The following is a 23,556-nucleotide window of genomic DNA, read 5'->3' as shown; positions in this document are numbered from 1 at the left end:
ATCATCTTCCTGACCATCTCTTCATCCATATGTGCAAAGGCCTGCCTTATTCTTCTCAACAAGTCATAGGTTTCTCCTGTAATTTTGCTAATGTGTCTCTCCAGGATCAGGTTCCCAGTCACTGTAACACCGAGATCCTTTTCCTCTTCTGCTCCACTCAACCTTATTACACCATTCAACACATAATTTCCTTTTACTCTTCTTGTACTTTTTCCAAATTCTATTACTTTACACTTCTTTAAATTAAATTCCATTTGCCATCTATAACTCCTCTCTGATATCTTGTTCGGGTCTTCTTGTAACGTTCCACAGTCCTCTGCACTCTCAACTTTCTTCAGCAACTTTGCATCATCCGCAAAAAGGCTCATGTAGTTGTTCGCACTCTCCGTCATATCATTTATGTAGACTGCAAACATGATTGGTGCAAGTACTGAGCCTTTGGGTACTCCACTTATGACTTCCCTCCATGATGATTTTTGATCTTTTACCCCTGTTCTCATTTCTTTGTCAAGAAATTTTCCATCCATCTCAGCAGGCCCCTCCTTAGCCCACCATTATGCTTTAACTTCCACAGCAATTTCCTGTGTGGCACTTTATCAAAGGCCTTCTTCAGGTCTAAATAAACACAATCAGCCCATCCATCTCTTTCATGCATTATATCCACCACTCTAGAATAAAAACTCAGTAAGTTTGTAACACACGATCTCCCTTTCCTAAATCCAAATTGTTGCTTTATTATCACTTCATTTCCTTCTAGGTACTGCATCCATTTATCCTTCACCAATCTTTCACGCATTTTGCACACCACACTTGTTAGAGACACAGGTCTATAGTTTAAGGGCTCCTCTTTACTACCACCTTTGTAGACTGGCACTATGTTGGCTCTCTTCCATTCAATTGGGACTCTACTTTCAATTAGGGAGCTCTCAATAATATTATGTATTATCCATGTCAACTGCTGATTGCACTCTTTTAGTATCCATCCTGACACATCTAAACATCTAGTCCCTCCATCTGTTTCTGGACATCCTCTTCAGTCACTTGGATTTCCCCCAGACCCATTTCCTCACTCATCTCACTCTGCCACACAAATGTTTTCTCTTTTGTGAATACTGATTGAACCTGTTCATTATCTCTGCCAATTCAGCCGGATCCTCACACATTTGACCATTCACCTTCAGTCTGCTTATTCTTTCTCTATTTTTAATTTTGCTGTTCACATATCTGAAGAATAGTTTTGGTTCCTCTTTGCATTTGTCCATAACATCTTTCTCATAATTTTTCCTTTCTTCTCTAATAACCCTTACATATTCATTTCTTGTAATTGTGTAGTTTTGCCATAGCTCCTGCACATTTTTCCTCTGCCATCTATTCCGTGCTGTTTCCCTCTCCTCCCTAGCTATTTCACTTCTTCTATTATACCAGTCATTGTTATACCTTCTCTTTGCCTCTATTTTTGGTACATATCTTTTCACTCCGTCTTCATAAATATTGATGAAAGCTTCCCACTTCTTTTGCACATTACTTACTGTGATAAGTGTACTTCAGTCTGCTTCACCAAAGTATATCCTCATTTGTTCAAAATTTGACTTTCCATAATTAAATCTTTCACTTTTATAATCTTCACATCTGCTTTCCTCTCTTTTTTTTTTAATACAAAACCTTATCATGACACGGTCGCTTTTTCCTAGTGGACAACTATAGTTCATGTCTTCTATAATATCTGTTTCTTTTGATAATACTAAATCAAGTCTTGATGGCTCCGCACCTCCTCTGTATCTAGTGTTTTCCTCAACCCACTGTCATAATATTGTTCATTGCCAATTTCAGAACCTTACCTCCCCATGAGTCTTCTCCTCCTCTTGTGTTCCATTCCTCCTCTTTACAATTAAAATCTCTCATTATAACAATTTTGTTGTTTTCTTTAATTTTCTTTACAAGCCATTCTTTTATCTCACTCAGCAACTGTTCATGCTCTTGTCTATTCCTGGTCTTTGTTTTGGTGGGACATACACCACTGTGACATATCATATTCCTCTTCTTCCATTTATTAGTTGTAAATTTAAGCCTTCCACCAAGCCTTCTGCCTTTTCCACACTCTCCACCCTGATACCCTTTTTAACAAGCATCATCACTCCACCTCCTCTTTTTCCACATCTGTTTCTTATCCACATATTGTACTTCCCCCTCCTAAATTTGGTGTCTCTGAATCTCTTAGTTTAGTTTCTACCATTGCCATGATGTCTGGTTCATTTGTTTTTATAAATTCATTCACTTCATCCATCACTGAAACTAAACCATCCACATTAGTGTATGCCACTGTCCATGTCCCTCCCTCCCTTACAGCTGTGCCTCTGCATCCTTCACTCCTTGCATGTACCACTTCCTCAACCATAGGTCCATTACTCTCCAGAAAAAAAGTTCCTGTGTTCTCTGTTCTCTGTTCTTGTGTTCTCTGTTCATTCCTTTCTTTTGCTTTACTTCTCAATTCATTAAGTTTCTTCCTTTCTTCCTCATTCATTTTTCATTTCTCTTCTAATCCAGACTTGTTTAAACTCGTTACTTTTGGCTAGCTTCCACGCATTATGCTCTTCTTTTTATCTACAGTGTCTCTTACCAGGTTTTCTTTTTCCTTTATTACCTTTATAACCTCTTTTGTCAAGCCTTCTTTACTCTGGTCCTTCACTACTTCTGTATAACTCACTTTTTTTATCCAACTCCTCGCACTTGTTTATGGATTTTTCTGCCATTTCCTTAACTTGTTCTTGGCTTTCCTTAATTTGGTTATCCCTATTTTTGTCTTGGACTTCAATCTTTTTCATTCTTTCCTCCAACATATTCATTTGTATTTCTCTAGCCTTCATCGTTTTATCCATCATTCCCATTTTCATTTCCAGCATTCTAATTTGGTTTTCCTTATGTATCTCTTTCTGCAGCACTTTCTCTTCATTTTCTAATTTCTTTCTTAGTGAATTGTTTTCTTATTCTAACCTCTCATTTCTTACTTCTAGGTCTCTTACCTTCTCCCATATTTCTTCAACCTTCACCTCCAGCATGATTAATTTCCTTGCATTCAGTTTCTCCTGCAACTGGCCATCCTCTGCAAATCCACTAAAATCCAAGACTCCTCTTCCTGTGGATGTCCTACTGGCCACCATGATCAGCTGTCCGACGTAAACCACACACACGTGTGTGTGTGTGTGTGTGTGTGTGTGTGTGTGTGTGTGTGTGTGTGTGTGTGTGTGTGTATTTACCTAGTTGTAATTTGCAGGGCCTGAGCTACACTCGTGTGGTCCTGTCTCCATATCTACACTTGTCCAATTTTTCCTTATAGTTATACACACACATTGCCAATACTACATCCTCACTTAGCTTGTTCCAAACTTCTGTATTTCTTTATGTTATTCAAGCATCTACTTTTTCTTATTTTTTTTGCTGTTGTCTCGTGTGTATCTGGTATTTTCTATTTCTCTTAGCAGCAGTTCCTCATTTTCTATTTCTTCCACACTATTCCACAATTTATAAATCAGTATTAAGTCTCCAATATTTGTTCCAATTTTGGCAGGTTCATTTCCTTTAACGTGTCTTTATATGTCAATCCTTACAGTTCTGCAACCATCTTCGTTGCCATCCTTTGTATCCTTTCTAATTTTTTTCACATTTCTTCTTGTGAGGAGACCACACTGATTCAGCATATTCCAGCTTTGGTCTAATCATAGTGATAATTATCTTTCTCATTATATCTTTATCCATGTAGTGGAATGCTGTTCCAATATTTCTCACAATTTTATATATATCTGAAAATCTTTTCTACATGTTTCTCCGACTGTTGACTATTCTGTATTATCATTCCCAGATCTTTCTTGCACTTTTATTATTTCATCATTTCCCATTTTATATGTCCATTTTGGTCTCCTTTCACTTTTTTCCCATTTCCATTACATGATATCTTTTTCACATTAAATTCCATCTCCCATTTCTTACTCCAGTCCCAGATTTTACTCAAGTCCTCTTGTAGAATTTCAGTCTTTGTTGTTTCTCATATGTCTTTGTAATTTTGCATTATCTGCAAACAAACTCATGTAACTCTTTACTCCTTCAGGCATATCATTTATGTAGATCAGGGAAAGTATTGGTGCCAGCACTGATCCTTGTGGTACTCTACTATCTACTTTTCTCCATTTTGATTTTACATCCTTTACTACCATTCTCATTTCTCTTCTCTTTAGTTAACTTTCCTTCCAGTGCTTTATTTTTCCATTTAAACTTGCTATACTTTTTAGCTTCCATAATAGCCTATTGTAGGGAATTTTGTAAATTATTATTATTTTTTATTTTATTTGTTTATTTATTTATTTATTTTTCTTTGTATATATATATATATATATATATATATATATATATATATATATATATATATATATATATATATATATATATATATATATATATATATATATATATATATATATATATATATATATTTACCTAGTTGTATTGTACAGGGCACAAGCCAAAGCTCATTTTGTCCTTTCTCCATAACAATATTTATCCAGTTTCTCCTTAAATATGAGTACACTGCTTGCCAATGCCACCTCTTCCTTCAGATCATTCCAGATTTCAATAGTTCAATATGGGAAGCTGTATTTCTTGATGTCACTCGAACATCCACTCATCTTTATTTGCTTCCCATGCCCCCTTGCACATCTCTCTCCCCCCTTCCATCTCTGGTTATTCTTTCTATATAGTTTACTAATTTATACACTGCTATCAGGTCTTTTCTATCTCTTCTCTCTTGTAGTATTAGTAATCCCATCTCTTCAAGTCTTTCTTCATAGCTTGAGTCTTTCAATTCTGGTACCATCTTTGTCGCTATCTTCTATATTCTTTCCAGTTTCTGTATATCTTTTTTTCTATGTGGAGGCCAAACTACTGCTGAGCATTCCAATTTAGGTCTTGTCATGCTTGATATAATTTTCTTCATCATTTCTTTATCTAAATAGTTAAATGCCACCATTGTTTGTTAACATGCTGTACGTAGAGCCAAATATTCCGTTTATATGCTTTTTAGGTGATAGTGTGTCCAGGATCATTACTTCCTAATCTTTTCTTCATTACTTTTTGTTATTATTTCTCCTCCAATTTGTTATCTCATGAAGGTCTCTTTATACTTTTTCCTATTTCCAACATGTGGCATTCTCTGGCATTAAATTCTACTTTCCATCTTTGGCTCCATGCATGTATCTTGTTAGTATCCTTTTGTAACACCATGCAGTTATTTTCATTGATTATTATTTAATTTTTTTTTTGCATCTTCAGCAAAAAGGTTTATATAACTATTTAGATCCTCTGTCATATCATTTACATATATTTGAAACATAATAGGTGCTAACACAAATCCTTGTCACGTCATCTAACTTGAATTAGTGTCTCTGATTACTGTTCTCATTTCTCTCCCTTGTAAATAATCATCCATCCAGCTCAATTTTGCTCCTTTTAGTCTTCCTTCACTCTCTAACCTCCACATAAGACTTATGTGGAGAACTTTATCAAATGTTTTTTTCAGATCAAGATATACCCATCCATCCCTCTCTTGCACTCCATCTATTACTCTAATGTAAAACCTCAGTAGATTTGTGACACAGGATCTCCTTTTCCTGAATCCAAATTGTTTTTCTGTAATTATCTTTTCATCTTCTAAACACTACATCCATCTATCTTTAATTACTGTTTCACAAAGCTTGCTTGCAATACTTTTTAGTGACACTGAATTACAGACTAATGGTTCCATTTTATTTCCCCCTTTGTATATTGGCATTATGTTAGCTCTTTTCCATTTCCTTGGTACTTTTCCTTCTCTCAACGAGCTGTTAATTATATCCCATATGGGTTCCTCCATTTGTTCTCTGCATTCTTTTAATATCCATCCATTTACTTGATCTGGTCCCATAGCTTTTCTAACATCCAGCTCTTCCAGTAGTTTCTTGATTTCTTGTCTCTTTACCTGTATCTCCTGTATTCCCTCATTCTGTGATACCACTTTTGGTGCCACAAAATCAGTTTTCTTTGTAAACACAGATTGAAAACCCCCATTCATTAGTTCACTCATCTCAGTAGTTTCATAAATTCTTCCTTGTCATTTTAACTTGTTTATGTCATCCCTACATTTCATTTTTCCATTTACATATTTATAGAAGAGTTTGGGTTCTTCCTTGCATGTTCTTACTATGCCATTTTCAAAATTTCTTTCTCTTATTATATCACATTCATTCCTTGCCTTTCTGTATTTTTCCCTGGTATTTCTGTTCAGTTTTCGTGTCATTTTCCTCCATGCCCTGTCCTTTTTCTTTTTTGTTTCTACACACTAGGCATTATACCATTCATGCTTCCCAGTTTTCACTTTATAACTTGGTACAAACTGATGCACCCTCTCTCTTTCTCTATACTTGTTCAAAAATATCTCATTTTTTTCTCGCACTACTTTACCTTCAAATAGCCGTGTTCAGTTATTTTTTTTCCATAAAATTTATTAAGCTCTGCAAAGTTTGCCTTAGCATAGTTCTGTCTCCCATTTATAAAGTGTTCATTCCAGTGCAACACTGTTTCCTCCTGTTGTACTGTTTCTATTGTCACATGATCACTTCTTCCCATTGGACTCAGACAATGTATACTTGGTCTACTTTCTGGGGTTTTTATAAACACTCAGTCCAACTGTGATGGTTCTCCTCTGCATCTTGTAGCTTTGTTCACCCATTGCCTCATTGTAGTCACCATCATGGTATGCATAAGTTCTTTACTCCATGACCTGATAGTTTCTTTCACTTCCTTCTCCTCCCAGTTAATTCCTTAAGTGTTGAAGTTGCCTACTAAGAGCACTTTGTTACTTTTCCTTATCATATCCTCTATGCTATTTCTTGTTTCTAGTTGCATAGTTTTATACCTATTGGCCTCCCATGTATTAGTTTTTGGTGGTATGTACAACACAATAACTTTCCTTTTTTCACTTCCTTTGATCATAATCACAACTCTCAAAGTTTCTGCCATCCTGTCACCATATTCCACTTCCTCAGCAACAATATCCTATTTTACCAGAATCATCACAACTCCTCCCTTTCCTTTTCTTTCACTCCTCCATGTGCTATATCCTTTCTTTGCAAATCTCATCTTTATTTCCTCTTTTAGTTTGGTTTCCATGGAACATACCAGGTCTGATTTATTTTTGTTTAGGTAGTCTTTAAGTTCCATTATGCTCGACACCAAACCATCTATATTTGTATACATAATTTTTAAGCTTCTACTTGGTGATCTTCCTTGGCATCTTTGCACCACCATTTCCTCACTTTCATGTCCAGAGCTTTCCAAATGAATCTCTTGTTTGTTCCTGTGTTCTCTCCTTGTTTTTTGATTAGGCCTCTACTCTCAACTTTTCAGTTTACTTCTCACTTTATTGTTCTTGTCTCTTTTTATCCATATTCCCCTCATTCCTTCTAATTTAGTTGATTTTCCTGTTCTTTGTAATACATGTTCCGCTGTTGTTTGTGACATGAATCTTATTTTCATTGGTCTTGTTCCATTTTCATCTTACTTTCTAATCCTGTAAACCTCTTCAATCTGTTCAGCTATCTCTTCTCCTTCTCCTATAATTTCCTTAGCCCTTTTTGCCTCTTCTTTGTCTCTAGCTATTTTCATGGGTAGGTTCTTCTCCTTAACCCCAAATACCACCACACACATCTTTCTCTGTACTGTGTCTCTCACAAGATTACTTTTTTCTTTTATTATTTTAATCACTTGCTTTTCCATGTCCTTATTGTTTTCCTGTTGCTGTTGTCTTATTATCTCCTCCATACCCACCTTTTGTTGTTGTTCTCTCATCTTTCCAGCTTTTGACTTCCTCTGTCACTAACTCCTTTACTTTTAAAACCTTAATCTCTCTCTCTTGTAAAGTTTTCTTTAACTCGTTCTCTTCCTTGAGTTTCTTGATTTCTTCACAGTACTTCTTGTTTAAGTTCACTATTTTTGCCCCCTCTTCTCTCAGTTCTTTGTTTTCTTTTTCTATCTCTTTCTTTTTTCATCTTTATTACATCACTGGATATCTTTTTTACCTTGTCACCACTCACTTCTCTCTTCCTTCCACGTCTTCTACGTCACATTTGTTTATTTGTATGGGCTACACTGAGATCCTCATCCTTGAATCATTACAAAATATCTTCCCTGTTGATATCACTGAATGTTTACCTTTCACTACTCTCCCATTTCACATTTTTGGCCACTTCCTGATTTACACTTCACTTCCCCTGCACTCACACATCACACAATTCCCCATTATGGAGACAGGACTCAAGCTCGGTCCTCCTCTACAACCAAAACCTAGGTAAATCCTTGGAGCTGCTGTGGATGCATCCAATCAGTTGGGTAGTGTGTGTGTGTGTGTGTGTGTGTGTGTGTGTGTGTGTGTGTGTGTGTGAGAGAGAGAGAGAGTAAGGATTTTCATGCAAAATAAAAATTGTGTACACAACTATTTTCAAGACTGAAAACACTAGGAACTTTAGATGACTCTTTTTGAGATTAGTATTATTTACAATGGTATTTTGTGTAAAATTTTCAGGTCCTTGTTTTTGTATCTGACGCATATGATGACCCACTTTTTTTTATGATGATTCAGTTGCCGTCTTATATGTTGAAATATACAACAGTACCTCGTGTTTTCTTTTACTGTATTTTTTTTCTAAAGTTTAGGTTACTTTCATTCAGTTCTATGTTTAGGGCATAACATAAACCCCATAAAAATATAAAAAAAGCAGGGAGATTTTGGGACCTAGAATGGATTAATTCCTTTTACATTAATTTGCATGGGATAAATTGCTTCCCAATTCAAACAACCCAGAAGAACCAATTAAGTTTGAATCATGTATTTGTAAAAACTTTAAATTAGTAATGAACAGGAGCTTTTACTTTGTCTTAGTATATGAAATAGTTCAACAGCTGAAGCAATTATGAATTCAAAGTTTTGTTTGAAAACTGATTTGTTTGAAAGGGAGGCATTCAGTAACCAAGGTTCCACTGTACTAAAAGACAAAGCAAAAACTGCCGTTTATTACTTATTATAGTTTCTATAAATATTCCTTTTGTTTTTTATGTATTTGGAAGAGAGTTATGGGGATAAAACAATAATTCAGTCTTTGAAATAAAGTAAATGTGATCCTGTTGAAGGGTTTCAATATAAACGAAGTTTTTTTTTTTCGGTTGGCCCAGGGCAGGAGTAATACCGAGCCACCTGTGGCTATCTTGATGACCCACAATGCCATGACAACTGCTCAACTGCATTTTCCCAGTAGCTTTTCCCAACAGCAAGATGTTTAAGTGTTATGATCACCTTAATTTGGGTAGTAAGTGGGTTGCTCCCCTCTGTGTCACTCTGTGCGGTTTTCCTCTGTAGAGTGGTGACAAAGAGAATGCCTGCTCAGTTTAAACTATCTTCTGATGAATTCCATGTCACTAAGTTCATTCAATACACCCTTTCTGGATAAATAATTTCTAAGCGGGAGATGTAATGGAGTGGCCATATTGACAGAGGGAGCGTCTGTCATAAGCTGCTAAGACGGCAATCGTGTATCCAAGAACAGATTAATCCATTTTACATTGGTTCCTATAGGGAAAATAATTTTGGATTCCGAACATTTTGGATTTTGAATGGCATTCAGGAACAAATTAAGTTTGAGAATTGAGGTTCATTATATATATATATATATATATATATATATATATATATATATATATATATATATATATATATATATATATATATATATATATATATATATATATATATATGAGGGTCATTCAAAAAGTAATGCCTATTTTTTTTTATTAATTTATTTTTTTATTCCACCACAAGGGGTCCAAGGGGACTGCTTATGGCACTGTTATGATGACTGAACCTTTGTGCCAATAACATGAAATTGTCATCTGTCTGTTGCAGACTATCTTAAGAAAGCAAACCCCTGTCATGGACGTGCGTCAGAAGCAGAGATGTTGTCATTGAATTCCTCCACGTAGAAGTTGAAGCAGTTGACATTCACCAATGCTTGGTGAACATCTTTGGAGCTGACTTAGTTGATGTCAGCATGGTTAGGAGATGGGTTTGTTGATTCTGGAGTGGCAACAGAGACTTGTGTGACAAACTGCACTCCAGGTGCCCATGCACAGCCACCACTCCGGAAAATGAAGTGCACCTTGATCAATTCATCTACTGTAATTGGCAGATAATGCTAAATGAAATGTGTGCAGAGTTGGATGTGAGTGTCGGTGCACTGGAAATGATGTTGTCATCCCTAGGGAACAGAAAAGTGTGTGCCAGGTGGGTTCCATAGATGCTCATGCAGGAGCACAGGTAACTGTGCATGGGTGTCTGGAGCGTGGCTTGTCACTCACATCTCTGTTGCCATTCTGAAATTCATGAACCTATCTCCTAAATATGCTGACATCAACTGTGTCAACTCCATAAATGTTCACCAAACATTGGTGAATGTCAATTGGTTCAACTTCTGCACGAAGAAATTCAATAATGCATTTCTGCTTCTGATGCGCATCTATGACAAGGGTTGCTTTCTTAGTCACACCATCAATATCTGCAACAGAGAAATTGAAACTTCGTGTTTTATTAGCACAAAGGTTCAGTCATCATAATAATGCCATAAGCAATCCCCTCGGACTCTTAGGGCAGAATAAAAAAACAGGAGGCCTTATCTTTGGAGCGACCCTCATACATACAGTGGAACCTTGGTTACCGAACACCTCCCTTTTCAAACAAATAAGTTTTCTAACAAAATTTTGAACTCATAATTGTTTTGGTTGCCATACCATAATTTGGTTCTCAAAGTTACTTGATTTCAGATATTAAAAGACAAAGCAAAAGCTGCTGTTTATTACTAATTTATAGTTTCTATTAATATTTCCTTCATTTTTATATATTTGGAGGAGAGACACAATGGATAAGACAGTAATTCAATCTTTGAAATACATGAAATGTGATCCCATTGAAGAGTCTTGATATAAGCAAACAATTTTCAGCACTTAGGAATAATCCTCTGGCTCTCTTGGTGAACCACATCATCACCACTGCACAAGTGCATTTTCCCAGTAGCTTTTTCCAGCAGCAACATCTCTAAGTGTTATGATCACCTTCAGTTTGGCAGTGAGTGAGTTACTCTTTGTGTCACTCTGTAAGGCTTCCCTCACCAGATCGGTGACAAAGAGAATGCCTGCTTGGTTTAAACAATATCTTCTAATAAGTTCCATGTCATTGAGTTCATTCAGTACATCTTTTCTGGATAAATAATTTCTGAGCTGGATACATTGTGGAGCATCCATCTTGCCTGTGGGAGTGTCTGTCTTAAGCTGCTAAGACAGGGTGGACTGGTGTCTGGGAACAGATTAATCCATTAATTCATATATTGATTCCTATGGGGAAAATAGTTCTGGTTTCTGAACATTTCTGATTTGTTAAATTCCAGTGCTGGAATGAACACAGTTTGAGGACCAAGGTTCCACTGTATACAGAGGGTGTTCAAGTTATGAGCGAGATGCATTCCAGAAGGCTGCTCGTAACTCATCATAATTTTTCAGCACAAAAAAAAAATCATACATTCTGCAAACAATGTAATGCATGGGTACCATGAGAGAAAGAGAGAGAGAGAGAGAGAGAGAGAGAGAGAGAGAGAGAGAGAGAGAGAGAGAGAGAGAGAGAGAGAGAGAGAGAGAGAGAGAATCACCTTGCCTTATGGGTGATGTGATACTACTCACTAGTTACAGGCTTGAGGCTTCTCTCAAATGCAAGACTCATATATGCCAGGCATATGACCCCAGTTAAAATGAGATGCCTCTCTCTCTCTCTCTCTCTCTCTCTCTCTCTCTCTCTCTCTCTCTCTCTCTCTCTCTCTCTCTCTCTCTCTCTCTCTCTCTTTCTCTCTGGTGATGGAAGGATCAAGTATCTTTCGTGGGCCACCTCTCTATCATGTATAGCAGGAGAACAGGCTGCGTTAAACCAAGGTTTGAAAGGATTAGATTGAGAAAAAGAGTGAGGAATGTACGTATCCATGCCAGATATTATCACCTCTGTTATGCACTTGGCACACAGAAATGGGTCTCTGACCTGGAATGACATTTTCTAAGAAAAATCAGCAAAATACCTCCAGCTTCCCCAAACTAGCAGAGGCAAAACACCAGAGACACCTCCACTTAGGGTAATACTGAGGAGAGTTTGGAGTGATAGGACAAGATACAGATACGATATTGTGATCAGAGGAGCCCATTGGAGAAAGAAGAGAGGGTAATAGCATAAGCAAGATTAGAGGTAGGGAAAAGGTCAAGAATGTTGGGTGTATTTCCAAGACGGTCAGGAATACAAGTAGGGTGTTGCACCAATTGCTCTAGGTCGTGGAGGATAACAAAGCTGAAGATTACTTTACCAGGATGGTCAATGAAGGGAGAGGAAAGCCAAAGCTGGTGGTGAACATTGAAGTCTCCAAGAATGGAGATTTTCACAAAAGGGAAGAGAGTCAGAATGTGCTCCACTTTGGAAGTTAAGTAGTCAAAGAATGTCTTATAGTCAAAGGAGTTAGGTGAGAGGTATACAGCACAGATAAATTTAGTTTGAGAGGGACTCTGTAGTCATAGCCAGATGGTGGAAAACTCGGAAGATTCAAGAGTGTGAATATGAGAGCAGGTTAAGTTGCTACACACAAATGCAACATCCAGCTTTGAATTGAAAATGAGGATAGAGAAAGTAGGTGGGAACCGAAAAGGGGCTACTGTCAGTTGCCTCAGACATCTGTGTTTCAGTAAGGAAAAGAAGATGAGATTTAGTAGAGGAAAGGTGGTGTTCTACAGATTGAAAATTAGATTTAAGACCACAAATGTTGCAGAAGTTAATAAAGAAAAAGTTGAGGGGGGGGTGACAAGACATTTAGGGTTGATACTAGAAGAGCAGTCCAACTGGGGACATTTGTGGTCCCCTCCCCAGATGGGGACTCTGAGGCTGGTGTAGCACTCACCGTGCTAATTTTGAATTGTGAGTGAACGATGTGTGTGTAATTAGGTGCATGTAGTTTTGTGTGAAGGGAGAGAGTTGTGTTTAGAGGGCAGGCTGTGACTGCCCCCTTGTGTTGTGAGACACAAAGGGAAATGTTCAGTGAGGTCACAGGTGGGTTCACAGCACTCCTTGATCCAGTGCTTTAGACCTCACTGGAAGTAATTATCATTTTGGCAGGTGCCAAAATGTTCCAATGCAGCATTCATTATGGCAAATACATGTTATGGCAACTGAAGAACTTATGGGAAAAAATCAATTGGTTCCAGGGAATCAGAAAATAATATAGAAAATTCCACAATTAAAAAAAATAAATAAATAGATAAAAAAAAAAGAGCATTTGCACTACTGCATTTGAGATAAAACAACAAATATATACAGTTTCACTCCTAGTCCTAAATTCTTACCATCCAGAGTTTCACACTTCATCACCCAAAGTTTCGTGCTGCTTTGACAAGTAGAGGTCACATTTATCTACTGTCGGTGTCACTCGTATATATACAGTAAAACACCATAAGTCGGAGCCATCTCTCTCTCTCTCTCTCTCTCTCTCTCTCTCTCTCTCTCTCTCTCTCTCTCTCTCTCTCTCTCTCTCTCTCTCTCTCTCTCTCTCTCTCTCTCTCTCTCTCTCTCTCTCTCTCTCTCTCTCTCTCTCTCTCTCTCTCATGTGTCGGATAGATGAGCAGTGGCTCACACAGCTGGTGGTTTAGTCTTGTAAGTTTTAGTTTGTTATTCTGATTAGATTTTTATTAAAATTTCAGTGCATGCACAAATGGCAAGTTCATCTTGCCAGTTTTGCTTCGTTATTCCTATTAAATATTTGTTAAATTCCAGTGCTGGTATGGGTGGCGAGTTCGTTGAGCTAATTTTAGTTTGTTATTCCAATTAACTATTTATTAAGGTTTTAGTGCGTTATTGCAGTTGTATGTTATAACAACTGTGCATTGTCACATACCATACTATATATATATATATATATATATATATATATATATATATATATATATATATATATATATATATATATATATATATATATATATATATTGTATAATTGATTGTATTATCCTTTATTTTTATTTATTTTATTTTTTTTCTGTTCAGGTTCATCAAGGCTCTTGGTACATGTTATTTTGTATTCCCTGCCGCATCTCACAACCGCTTTGAGCATTGTATTGGGTGAGTATATTTTGTTTTTATACTTTTGCTCAAAGATGTGACATCACAGAGGCTAGTTAAATCATGTCTGTAAATCAAGTGGAAATCAAGATTTATATAACCCATTGAACTCCTTTTCTTTATTTTAAGAAAGATCAAGTAAAACTGGGGATGTGATAATGGAGGTAGTGTCAGGATACTGCCAATGAAAAGATTGTTAATGCAGTGGTCAAGAAATATTTTCCAATACCTTACATGTTATAAAGGGACAGTTAAAGATATATCCTCAACTTACAGCAAAACAGTTAAAAAAACATATTTTGGGCTGTTCCAGCACTATATTTGTGGTGATGCTCATCCTCACATCCCTGACCATGCCATTTCTTGACCAATGCACTTAAAGTCTTCATTGGCTTATTTTTCTAACACTCATACTATGTAATCATGGCTCGTATATTTTCCAGGCATCACACATCAGCTAACTAAAACACTGTTTAAAACAAACACAACCATTTTGTTATTGAAAGCAAGGAGCAGTCACAAAAGATAATTCTTCCTTATGTCAATATGTCAAATACTGAATCTGTTATTCTATGCTCTGAAAAACATTAGGAGCTAACCTAAGTTGCCATGTACAGTAGTGTATGCAACAATGAACGTGATTTGTTCCGATGTAGCATTCATTATGGTGAATGTGCGTATGGTGACTGAAGAACCTATGGGAAAAAATTAATTGGTTCCAGGGTACCAGACATTAATACAAATAATTCCTCAATTTTTTAAACAATACATCAAAATGAGTATATTTGCACTACTGCATTTGAGATAACAAAACAAATATATACAGTACCCTCCCAAGTTTCATGCCTATTCCTAAATTCTTACCATCCTGAGTTTCATGCTGCTTTGACAAATATTGGTCACATTTACCCATAGTCGGCATCTCATGAATATATACCGTAAATCCCCCATAAGTCAAACTCTCTCTCTCTCTCTCTCTCTCTCTCTCTCTCTCTCTCTCTCTCTCTCTCTCTCTCTCTCTCTCTCTCTCTCTCTCTCTCTCTCTCTCTCTCTCTCTGAAAATAAGAATAATCCTAAGGTTTGCTAAGTAGAATGAAGCTGATTGAGAATGAAAATGGAATTACATGTACGAGAATGAGAAAGTGAGAAAGGATGAAGCAAAAATGACATAAAATGAAAAAGAGAGAGCTAGGTATTACTCCTATGTTCCTTATCTCTGATAGATAAGGGGGAGGGGAGATGACAAGGAGGGAGACAAGACAAACAAGACAAAAGAAGGGAGAGGAAAAGAAAAAAGGGAGGAAGAGACAGGCAGTGGATAGGTGAGCAGCAGCTTGCACAGCTGGTGAGTTAGTCTTGTGAGGTTTAGTTTGTTATTCCAATTAAATTTTTATTAAAACTTCAGTGCTCACATGAATGGCAAGTTTGTCTTGGCAGTTTTTGTTTGTTATTCCAGTTAAATATTTATTGAAATTCCAGTGTTTGCATGAGTGGTGAGTTCGTTATGCCAGTTTTGATTTATTATTCCAATTAAATATGTATTAAAATTTCAGTGCATTATTGCAGTTGTGCATTATAATGACTGTGCATTGTCACATACTCTACTGTAGATATTTTCTCCAGGCCAGATTTTTTTTTTTCAGACCAAGTAGTGAGTTGCCAGTTTGTGCATTGTGACACACATTGTCAAGAGTTCTGAAGTCATTTGGCACTGACTGTATACCCAAAGGGGGATAACTAAGACAAAGCACACAACTTTCACATTCACACCCTTTCATACTGCTCTTCTACCCTATTGATCCCTGACAGAGTTGAAAAAAATATTCTTGTCGTCACTTTACAAGGATCATTCACACAGCTTAGAATGTTTAAGGGGCGCAGCTGGACGAGTTTACCTTAAAAAATGAGTTTTCTGTATTTCTCCATATTTTCTTAGATTCAGGCAAGATGTTTCTTGGGAAACGTTTAAATGCCATGAACGCATTAATTTAAAGGGCTTCATGAGCATTTAAAGGGTGCTTGGTGAGCATGCTGGCCTTTTAAATATCCTCTTTTACAAGTGTTGATGTTCTAGGTCTCATGAAAGCTAGAAATATGCGGTTTTTGCAGTTTTATTTTTGTGGCCTCTTACGCCTGGCAGCCTAAAGGCAGGCAGCAGGTGGATGGACTGGCTGTCAAGGTCACACAGTCAGGTCGACCGTCGACGGCCTCAGTGCTGCCTTGCCGCAACATGTCACTTTTGCCTTCATTGCTGTGTTGAATTTCTGAGCACAATGCCCAAAACCAAGATAGGCAAGATGAGGCAACAACATGGTATAGCAGCTTGACAGCTGCAGCTTGCCAGAAGAGCAGATGGAGTGGAACATCAAACATCATCCCCCGCAACCACCACCACCAAAATCCCCACCACGACGTCAGCTGCGGCAACCCATCAACACCCACCACTACCTCTTCCATGTACACCTCCATCTCCAGGTGTGATATCATAGATGAATGTACTGCTGAATAGTACACAGCTGCGAAGTCTCTTCAGCAACATGATCTGTGGCAAATGCATGAAGAATATTGAGGTTGTCATCAATAACAAGGGGATGAACTCGGAATGCTCTGTCATTTGTTCATGCGAGACTCTCAGGACTGCAGCACCACCAACCATGTTGTGTTTTACCACCTGTCTGCCAGGGATGTCGTACAGCATAGTCTCTGTCCTCCTGGAGAAGAGTCTTGGTGCTTCGTGCAGAGGGCAGAGGCTCTGGGGAAGGAGCCAGAGCCTCACAGCACCAAGTAGCTCTACCTGTCCAACATTCCTGGCGAGCAACTGGAGCTTGTAAAGGGTGTTTATAAAGACCTTGCAAATCCAGCACTGCTGCAGAAGTGCTTCTCTGGACACATCCAGAATCCAAAATGAGAGTCTACACTCAAAAGTCTGGAGGACGGTGTCAAAGGACAAATATGCTGGACTGCACAGGACTCACTTTGTGTTTCAGATGACAATCTGGGAGCACAATTTTGGATACTCTGAATCCAATTTGCTGCAGTGCATTGGATTTGGAGTGTCTAGCCCCATCAATAAAGCACAAGAGAAAAGAGATAAGGAGAGAAAAAGGCACCAAACACCAAGACACAAAAAGAAAACAAAAGTAGGAGAGGATATGCAGCAGGAAACCCAGACTGGAAGGAAGAGGAAGAGACTAACAGATACATCATACCAGGCTGGGGCACACTGGTAGTTGGTACAAATGTCCTATCTTGCCCCCATGCAATTTGTAAGTTTTTTTTTGCTGTTAGTAAATGTAAGCAAAACTTTAAATGTGTTTTTCTCAAAACTAAAAATTTTAACTTCATACAAGAATATCTCAAAAATTTATCAACCAATTTTCAGTCTGTTTTTTTTTTCAGTAGAGAAAAGAAAGGAAAAAAAATCTCTACCCAAATCATTGCTCTAACTCAAAATCAAAATTTTGTATTCAAAAATCATTAAGAAAAAATCAAGAAAAAACAGTGTACAAAAACAAAAATTTGTAAAATCTTATTTTTGTCTGATCTACAAATTTTGGGTCAGGATTGTAGTACAATACTTGATCTAACTACTGTGTCAAGCAAAAAGACATAAGGCAAATTTCTTCATAGATTAGCTCATTTAAAAAAAGTAAAAAAAAAAGAAAATGGCTTATAACTCAAAAACCACTGACTTTTGGAGAAACAACACTTCGACCAAAAAAAATGTACGTTCAGAACTCTGTTGTGTGTAAATATTTCAGCTTGATTGGGTAAGAAATAAACGAGATAACATTTTCGCCAGTTGCGCCCCTTAATCTAGAACAAGGCTTCTTCATAGGTAGTACTCTGCCCTCCCACACCTGATTGTCCCACACCTGTGTGAGACTGTTGATGTTTGATACCTCCCACAGCACCACATCTTTCCTTGTGCACTCATAACTGTTCTCCAATTGTTTCTGTCATGCACAATCATTCTACTGTGCTCTAGTGTCAGTTCTCTTCCCTTTAAGACCTCCTTTACGCTATCTATCCATCCTTTTACATGGCCTAGCTTGTAAGTTCACATCTCTCACACATGATGTTACTATCTTTTTCACCAGCCTCCATTCAACATGCCCATATCATTTCAGCACACATTGCTCTGTTCTGAATAATTTTCTTAAAAATATTATGCAAGTGCATTAATTGTATCTAGTGCCCACCCATTGTTTATTTCCATTATTTTATCATGTTATTTCATCTCCCTGTACTCAAGTGGGATTCAAAACTACTAATAAAAATACTCTTAGTGATTTTGTGAATTTTATTAAGCAGAAACATAAGCAACATGCACATGGACATGCGCTTCCTAGTCTGATGTACCTCACAGGATGGGTCATTATTGGCTGGCTTTTCCATACCATTGTGGGAAGTTAATTACTTCACTCTGGCACTAGCATCTGATGGATTTGCCTCAACCACATCAAAAAGGTTCTGTGGATCATTTCACTTTGGTGGAATTTTGAACCTGTGTGGGGTCCGTTCTGATGTTCTCTCTGCCTCTCATCATAAAAGGATAGTGGGGGAAGATAATGGAATAAAAATACCCATTTTGGTTGGGATGTCACTTATGTTACTTTGGCTCTAGGCACCTCATTTGAGGATGTTCAATGACTATGTATGGTGCAAATATATTTTTCCATTTGCAAGATTTTTCAAATCTATGCACATTTGGTAATTTGTTTTATTACACATGTATTGTGAAAATGCAATATTTTTGTAATCTTTCAGGGTGTGTTATTTGGCTAATCAGCTGGTGTGTGCACTCCAGTCTCGGCAACCAGAGTTGGATATCTCAGAGGCTGACATCCTGTGTGTACAACTGGCTGGCCTGTGCCATGACTTAGGTCACGGTCCCTTTAGTCATCTCTGGGAACAATTTGTGCGCCAAGCAAGACCTGAAAAGCAGTGGGTGGTGAGTGCTGCCAGCTTTGATTTTAACACTGTAGAGTTCTGACAAAAGTTTGTGATCCTTTGGTTAAAATGTTCATTCATGGCTGCTCATTTTCTTATCTCAAAGGCTATAAATCAATTCCTGATAGACAAAGACACATACACACATACACTCAGCAAACTGTCACCAATTTTATAGTGTTTAGGAGAGGAAAGGGATCTGATAGAGTGTTCATTCAGCATAAAAGAGTAATTGATCTTAAAAGAAGAGTTGAGTTCCTTATGAAGAGGATGGAAGTAATGGAAGGTGATCAAAAGAAGTGTAAAGCAGAATGCCAGTGAATGCAGTATTAAAGATAATCAGAGAAAAGGAAAGTTTGATGAGAGGTACAGTTGAAAAAAATGTGTTATTCAGGGCAAAGGAAGAAGAAATGCCAATCAAACATAGGAAGGAAAAGCATGAGAGAAAAATAGAGAAGATCATAAATGTGGTTTAAGGCCAAGACACTGAGGAGATTGAGGAGATTGAGGAAGTATACAAAATGAGGAGATTGAGGAGATTGAGGAAGTATACAAAATGGGAAAATATAAATAGAAAGTCATCCTATGAAGATTAAATTTGGGTCACAGGCTGCTGCTGATTAAGTTGTGGTAGGATCATGAAGACTGGCAAAGCAAGATGACCTAAAGAAAATATGAATAAGGGAGGACACAATTTGGGTTTCAAAAAGAAAGATCTTGTGTAAGATCTTGTGTATCCACACGGTTGAACATTGTCTGTTGAACACCCACTGTTACCAGACCCTCTCTTGCCAGTTACCCTTCCCTCAGGTATCTGTGGATATATGTGGTAAGTGGGCACAAGGAAAAAGGTTGGGCAGCCAAGCTCAACCCAGACTTAGCTTTTTTTTTTTTTTACCTGGAAGGGTAAAAACCTACAGGTCTCTGTCCAACATGCAAACATGGTCAAGCTAAAGTGTCCTAGCTCAAATGAAGGAAGCCCAGAATTTCTCATTTTACATCCCTGGTGCCTTTTTTTTTTGCCTGTTCCAGTCAGTTCCTTTCATACCCAGCACCCATGGCAGAGCAAGTCTTCAAGAATTTGCAAATAGCCAAGGTAGACTAAGCTAACAACTCTACCTTTGTGCTTGCTAATGTGAAGGCATTATGCCAAGAAGCTTACTTTGTACACCTTCCTCTGTTGTTCCAGACAGCTACAAAGGTATACTTATACCAGTCTCCTATAGACTTGGAACTCCTCTTTGACAAAGAGAATCATGGAAGCCCTGGACATGGAAGAGAAGGCAGCCTAAGTGACACTTCAACAGTCTTGGCACTTGCTAAACCACACTCATCCCCAAGTACACTACTGTCAGATTACAACCCTAGGATTCCCACATCGGGCAATTCCTTATTGCACCACCATAAATCTGTTCCTGTCTCCCAGGAGGAATAGGATTGGTCTAGATCCCACTCCCACTTCCAAGAAAGGGAAAAGGAAATTTTTTTTTTTCTTTAAATAAGGCCATCATCTTTGACTGCTAAGGCTGCCTTGCTCAACATCTGGTTGAGTGGGAGGCCATAAGAGCAGAGGGTCCTGAAGGATAGCATCCGCATTCCCTTCACTACATGTCCATTGCTTTGAGTCAACCAAGTGGCTTATGTGACTTAATTGCCAGGTTTGGAGTAAGTTAAAGTATTGCACAAAGGGGGCAGTGGAAGAGGTCTCTGTCACCAGGATTCTTCACTTTCTTGTTCATGGGCACCAAAGCCACAGGAGGGTTTTGCCCAATCAGACTTTTTGGTTTTAAACCAATACATTCACACTGTGAAATTCAGGATGGAGATGGTGAAAGCAGTACTCTCATCCATCTGAAAAGACAACTGGATGGTGTCAGTTAAATTGAAGGACATCCACTTTCTGATATCAGTTCATCAGGTTACAGATACCTTTGCTTCCTCTCAAAGGGACAACCATTCCAGTTCCATATCTCATATTTTGGCCTCTCCACTGCACCACAGGTCTTCACAAGGATGATGATGTTGATTTCAAAGGCTTTGCATCAAAAGTTATTTTTGCACTACCTGAATTATTGGCTCTTACTAGCCTCATCAATGCTCTCTCCCACTCAGATCAAGATCATTTTAGGGATGGAGATATGTTCTCTTTTGACTTTCAAAACCTGTGCTTAAGTGGACAACCTTTGTTTTGTGCAACCAGTGGCCTACCACCAGGGAGTGAATGATGCTTTTAAGTCATCCTGTATTGCTAATCTATCTAGTACTGGGAAGAAGATGCAGGATGAGAACTCTACAACTCCAGCTGTCCCAAGCTAGGAACAGGCAGTCACAGAGATAGGATTTGCCAATCCCATGGACCACAGACTAGACCAATCTATGGTTGGATCAATCCCTGTAGGTAGGGTCCCCAGACTTTTGCCTGTATACTGATGCCTCTTCTGATGGCTGACAGCTGGGAAGCATCAGTTCTACATGAGTCTACAAGCAGCATGTGGTCACCATCAAAGAGGATGATGCTTCACATCAGCCTCCAAGTGGGCCTCCAATGCTTCACACACCTGCTTCAAGGCAAGACAGCAGCCATCTTCTCAGACAGTGTGACATTGCTGTTGTACTTAGCCAAGGAATGAGGAACACTGTCCTCTCTACTCAACTTAGAAGTACAGGATGCACTGGGATGGGGAGAGAACTCTAAAGCTTCTCACTCTGTAAGGGTCTTCTCCAATGTCCTGGCAGGCATCCTGGTGGAGTCAGGTGATCTTTACAGAGTGGACCAAACACCAGGAGGTGTGCAGTGCACTTTGGAAGATGTGGGATTGTCCACTACTGGGTTTTTTTTTCCATTAGGTTCAACTTCAGGCTGGCCAATTTTATCTCCCCCTTCCAGGATTCCATAACTCCTTATACTGGGACCAGCAGGACTCAAACACCTTTCCACCTTTTCTGCTGGTGAGGAAGGTGTTCAACAAACTTTAGATTTCTCAGGGAACAATGTTCATTCTGGTGGCACTGTTCTGGGTCCCGGATAGGAGGAAGTTATTAATTGTCATTCAGGACAGGTTCAGGAAACTGAACCTGTCATGTGGCAAGTGTAGAAGGCTGAGTCTAAGGAGCAAAGGCTAAGTATCCTTCTATTGTTTGGCTGCTAATTCTTTTTGTTGAAGGAGCTTCTCATAGTATCTCCTTAAAGTTTTGACACCATTGTAGCTTCATTTTATGTATGCCTATTTCATTGGCATACATACCTAGCTTATAAATATTCAGAATCCTTTCAGGTGCTGCAATTGCCAAAGTTTTTAGGATTGGAGATTCAGGTTCTGGAGAATCCTGTCTGGTTACCTCCAGTTACATGAAGTCCTCTGTTGAGAATTCCTGGTTGTGAGATTCCACAGTTGCATGAAATGTTATTTATCTCATGTTTTCTCCCCACTCATGTGACAATGTTGTGTGATGCTTATGATTTGAAAATTCTTTTTAAGTAGTTTTCACATTTAAGGAAATGTTTCCATATGATTTTTCTTTTCTTTTCTTATTCATTTTTTTTTTTTTCAATGTCATTTTCATAACTGTGTATAATGATGAATTATTTTAAATGCACATCTGCATATATTTTTTTTATATAGATTATACTTTGAAGCTAGATTTTTTTTTTTTTTATTCAGTTGAATTTAGCATACGCACCATATCTAAGATTACATTAGACAAAATATTTAGATGTGGTTATAGGAAACATGGTGACATATATGAAAAGACCTTTTTAATGCATGATGCACATATATTTTCCTTAATATACATTTTTTGCCACTTTATTTATATTGGGGAAAGTTTGATGGCAGTACATAGAAGGTTCAGTAATATTAACCAAAATCTCAAATACCTGTTTCAGCATGAAAATGCCTCAACAAAGATGTTTGACTACTTGCTGAAAGCTAACAATCTTGTTGAAGAATTTCAAAGATATGGTTTGAAAGAGCAAGACATAATCTTCATCAAAGAAATGATCTACAGTGTATCTGGTAATGGTTCAGAATGGTGCTATAGAGGTCGTCCTAGGGAGAAAGCATTTCTGTATCAGGTAAGTTTTGAAATATGATAGAAAACTTGTCTTTATCTTGTTTTAGTAAAAAATATAGTAATATTGAATTCCAGTTCTTTCCATTTTGACATATTGAATTTTGACCGCAAATTTATCCCTACCTAATTGTTAATTTCATCACAAAAAATTACTGATTTTGTCACAGAGGGACATGAAAATTTTTTTAAATAAAGTGCAATGTATTCTTCTTTCCATTTTCCAATGATCATTTTGTGACTGGTGATACATGAGTAGCAAAGCT

At 37.8% G+C, this 23,556-nt stretch overlaps 1 protein-coding gene across 10 annotated transcripts in view; it reads left to right on the top strand.

Moving 5' to 3' along the window:
* The window catches only part of LOC135099897 (deoxynucleoside triphosphate triphosphohydrolase SAMHD1-like), a 101,748-nt gene that overhangs the window by 6,716 nt on the left and 71,476 nt on the right, over positions 1-23,556 (top strand). For 5 of the 10 annotated variants that reach the window (XM_064002561.1, XM_064002559.1, XM_064002554.1 and 2 more), the window contains exons 3-6: positions 3,078-3,173; positions 14,192-14,266; positions 19,037-19,220; positions 23,106-23,294. In XM_064002561.1, coding sequence (XP_063858631.1) covers positions 3,078-3,173; positions 14,192-14,266; positions 19,037-19,220; positions 23,106-23,294 — 544 coding nt within the window. Of the gene's footprint in view, positions 1-3,077; positions 3,174-14,191; positions 14,267-15,483; positions 15,612-19,036; positions 19,221-23,105; positions 23,295-23,556 lie in introns of those variants that run through there. The other 5 variants (XM_064002562.1, XM_064002556.1, XM_064002563.1 and 2 more) reach the window with 3 other exon arrangements.

The sequence above is a fragment of the Scylla paramamosain genome, chromosome 4 (assembly GCF_035594125.1).
Source record: "Scylla paramamosain isolate STU-SP2022 chromosome 4, ASM3559412v1, whole genome shotgun sequence".
Taxonomy (NCBI): Eukaryota; Metazoa; Arthropoda; class Malacostraca; order Decapoda; family Portunidae; genus Scylla; species Scylla paramamosain.
Note: the sequence above shows the minus strand (reverse complement) of the source record. Positions and strands in the feature narration are given on the sequence as shown.